The 4,100-nt window shown below is 37.9% G+C and overlaps 1 protein-coding gene across 13 annotated transcripts in view; it reads left to right on the top strand.

Moving 5' to 3' along the window:
• Nucleotides 1–4,100, top strand: part of Rgs22 (regulator of G protein signaling 22) — a 171,883-nt gene that overhangs the window by 78,876 nt on the left and 88,907 nt on the right. For 12 of the 13 annotated variants that reach the window (XM_029562775.1, XM_029562773.1, XM_029562778.1 and 9 more), the window contains one exon: nt 1,033–1,169. The exons of the other annotated variant lie outside the window; for it this stretch is intronic. In XM_029562775.1, coding sequence (XP_029418635.1) covers nt 1,033–1,169 — 137 coding nt within the window. The remainder of the gene's footprint in view (nt 1–1,032; nt 1,170–4,100) is intronic. 13 annotated transcript variants of the gene reach the window in all.

The following is a 4,100-nucleotide window of genomic DNA, read 5'->3' as shown; positions in this document are numbered from 1 at the left end:
GTGGTACCACCCACAGTGGGCTGGGCCCTCCCACATCACTCAACAATCAAGAAGGTGCCCCATGGACATAGCCACAGGCCAGTCCAATGAAGGAAATTCCCCAATTGAGGGTCCCTCAACCCAGGTGTGTCAAGTTGACACTAAAGCTATCCAGCACAGTGGGTAACAACTGTCCTTAACTCCAGTTCCAGGGGATCCGACTTCTGACTTCCGAGGGCGTTGCAGGACACGGGTGCACTGACACACATGCAGGTAACACACTCCTGCACATAAAATAAAATAAAAGGAGCAGGAAAGAGACAAAGCACTTCTGATTTCACCTACTTCTAGAAAACTGCCAACTAATTAAGTCTTCCTTAAGTTCATCATGAATTTTTGTTTTAATGAACTTGATAACTTCAGTTTCTTTGCACACCTGTCTATTTTCATGAATGTTATTCTAAGCAGTATATGTTATCACAGTCATGTATATTGTACACACATCATCTGTTTCTCTTCTATCTGGACACTTCTTGCTTCAATGCACATAGCATCCTGTATTCTGAATTTAAATTGTTGAATTTTGCCATAAAGATCTTTCAAGAATGCGGAAAATAACAATGAAAATAAAATGTCCACAAAAGGAAGGAAATGATGCTCCTAAGATAGAGCTCTCTTCTCATGAGCCCTCGTTTGATTTCCCTGCCCCTCTACTCCTGCCCCTCTCCCACAGAAGCTCTGAGCCTTTATATTTGCCCTGGAAGAAAGAATTGCTGCCAAGTTCTTTCCCTTGGAAGGAGCCAGCCTCTGTGATACTGGAAGTGAGGACACATACGCCTTTGGCTCCTCTTTTTGTACATTGTATTTCACTCTGCTGCCTGTTTCCTGGTGTGTGGGAAAGGAAAGCATTTCTGTTTGAATGGGAAATATGATAGGAAGTAGAGTGGGAGCCAGAACCTGTGATCAAAACAAACAAGGTTATGCTCAGAGCTATGTGTCATTCTCTTGTTTCATTTTGCAAATTTTCCATTTTGTTATCTTCTCACTTTTTAGAGAGAAGAAATCAGTTTAGTACAACTGTCCAATAAATCTCCCAAGAAATCGCTGAGAGGAAGCATAGGGAGTCAAAAACTTTGGAAGAGCGAGTCTTTGTATCCATTTCCTTCTAAAAATGATGGGTTTGAGAAAGGGTAGGTGCAACCTTTTGTGTGTTTAGTGCTTTACTTCAATAATAAGTTTTTTGAAGAATTTAAAAATAGAAACAAATCTAGTACATTGGTCTTTAATGTGGATTCTTGGGCTTATTAATATGTATTAGAGACTTATGATTGCCATGCCTACTCTAAATTAGGAGTAGAATCCCAGATACTTTTATTGGTACTTTTGTTATTCATTTATGTTTATTTGGTGTGTATAAGTGTTTTGCCTGCATGTATGTAAATGTACCCATGCACACAATGTCATGGAGGTTAGGACATCAAATCCCCTAGAACTGGAGTTATGGATGGTTGTTAGCTGCTATATGGGTACTGGGAACCAAACGTGGGTCCTCTGCAACAGCAGCCAGTACTTTGAACCATTGAGCCATATCTCCTGTCCCCCAGATACTGGTACTTTTAAAGAGATGGTGCCTCTGGTGTCTGGCCTCTCATGAACTGTACAGGCAAGACTTCTCTAAGAAGATTGTTTTCTAATACTTATTTAGCTCTGTTTAATAATCCAGTACTTCTCAAATTTAAGAACTCATTAAACCCTCAAGAACATTGTCAATGTTTAATATAGTGCATTATGTTTTTCAGTTATCTTTTTCACATAGTTTCTTTTTATAGTGTTCTGTATTTTCAGTGGGATTTTCCTTTATACTGAAGAATATCCTTTGCTGTTAATTTTGTTAATATATTCTTTGTTTAATAATTTATTACTTCATATTTGTTCTTTTCTATTGAAGTAAAATTCATGTAACATAAAGTTTTCCCTTTAAATGATATTTAAGTGTACAATTAGTGATTTTGGGTGTATTCCAAAGTTGTGCAACCATAACCACTGTATAATCCTCAATATTTAAGTTAATTTTTGCATTTATGTATTCATTTTGTGTGTGTGCATGTGTATGTGTACATATGTGTATGTATGCACACATGCATATGATGTGGGAGATCAGAGGATAGCTTGCAGGAATTGGTTCTCTTCCTCTGCCATGTATGTCCTAGGGGAGTAAACTCAAGTTGTCAGGCCTGGCAGCAAATGCCCTTACCAGCTGAACCATCTAACTATCCCAATTCCTAAACATCTTATCATGCCCAAAAGAAGCCCCATAACCCTTAGAAGCCACTCCATAGTCTTCTTCCCCAATCACTGGCAACCACTGTCTTAAATCTACATGTTTGTCCTTTGTGGGTATATCTTATAAATGGAGTCATATAATCTGTGGCCTCTTGTGTTTGGCTTTTATATTTATACTGTTTCCAAGGTCCTGTGTTGTATTAATTTTCATGCTTAATTTTTTTTTTTTTTTTACCTAGGTTATAGGATTAGAGATTGGTAGTTGTTTTCTGTCAGGACTTTGAAGATGTTGCCGTGTTCTGGCTTTACTGTCTCCAGTGTGATGTTCTGTCAGGCTAGTTGTTCTGGGGATTCCATCTTTTCCTCCCTGGCTTTAGGATTATCTTTGGGTTTGTTGTTGTTGTTGTTGTTGTTTTTCTGTTTTCACTTTTACTCTGGTGTGTTTGGGTCTGGGTTCACTTTAATGGAGCTCTACTCAGAGTTATTAGCTCTGTGGTTTTGAAGGCCTTCCTCTCTTTTAACTACAGCTAATCTGAAGTTAGCCATATCTTTTGAGTTCTCAGTTTTGGTTATTGTGTTTTAAAACATTGTTAATTTTTCTTTATTTCTTTTGTAGATGTGTCAATCATATTTTATAGTTTCTAGTCCTATGCTGAAATTCTTAGTCTACTGTTTTAATCTCCTTTATCACAGCTGGTTAAAGCTGTGTCTGGTATTTTTAATATCCAGAGGTCCAGTGACTTTCTGATGTGCTGTTTTTAGTTTTTGTTGTTTGTTTTCTTTTTCTTGCTCTTCTGTCTTATTTTTGTTTACCTTTAACTTGAAAATTGTTTGTAGAATTTGTTTGAGGTTTAGATGTTACACTATATTTTTTCAGAAGAGATTTTTTTTCTCTCTGATTTTACCAGACAGCTCAAGTACTAGTAACTAAACTCGTCTTAATCTAATTCCAGAGATTTTTCTGAGGCAAGAAAATAACTCCAAGTTATATCATAGTGTATGCCAGGACTGATGTAATCTAGGGTGCCATTATTACCAGCCCTTCAAGTTCCCAACCAAAAGTATACAAGGTTACTGATGTCCTCAACTCTCTTAAACATTTTACTGAGGTTATTAGATGGTCTTTTAGATACAGATTTATTCAGTTTTGTTTTATGAATATCTGCATGTATGTATGTGTACCACCAGCGTGCCTGTTGCCCACAGATGCCAGAAGAGTGTGTCTAATCCTCTAGAATTGGAGTTAATAGGCAATTGTGATCTGCCATTTGAATGCTGGGAAGAAAACCTGGGTCCTCTGCAAGAGCACCAAGTGCTCCTAACCTCGAGCCATCTCTCTACCCCTAGATGGTCTTAATTATCAGAAGACTTTCACAGGAAAGCAGTCTCAAAATGAGTTTTCACCCTCTAGGTTTTGGCTCAGTAACTCTTGGCTGTGGTGCTGATTCAGATGCCATCAGGCAGGTTTGCTTCTGTGTTTTCTTCAGTTCTTCCTATTGCCTTCAGTGTGAGAGCTCTTTTTTTCTTAAACAATTACAACTTTATTGATAATTTCATACATGCATATTAGGTGTTTTGATCAAATACATGCCCACTCCCTCTCCTCCAACATTCCCCCCTCTGAAGAGGTAACTCTAAAATCTTTTAAATGTTAGATACAAACTCACAAATACTTTTGACATTTTTGGCCTTTGGAACAGAGTATGTTGCTAATAGGCCCAAGGACATTTTGACTTTTAGCCCAGAAACTGGCTGCATTTCTTTGGAGTCTTTTTACCCTAACTGCCTAGCCAATTCCTACCTCCTATTCTTATCACACCATCCTCTGAAGAGGTTAC

Source organism: Nannospalax galili, unplaced genomic scaffold (genome assembly GCF_000622305.1).
Source record: "Nannospalax galili isolate Female #2095 unplaced genomic scaffold, S.galili_v1.0 scaffold334, whole genome shotgun sequence".
Taxonomy (NCBI): domain Eukaryota; kingdom Metazoa; phylum Chordata; class Mammalia; order Rodentia; family Spalacidae; genus Nannospalax; species Nannospalax galili.
The sequence above is the reverse complement of the archived record's forward strand: the minus strand, read 5'-3'. Positions and strand labels throughout refer to the sequence as shown.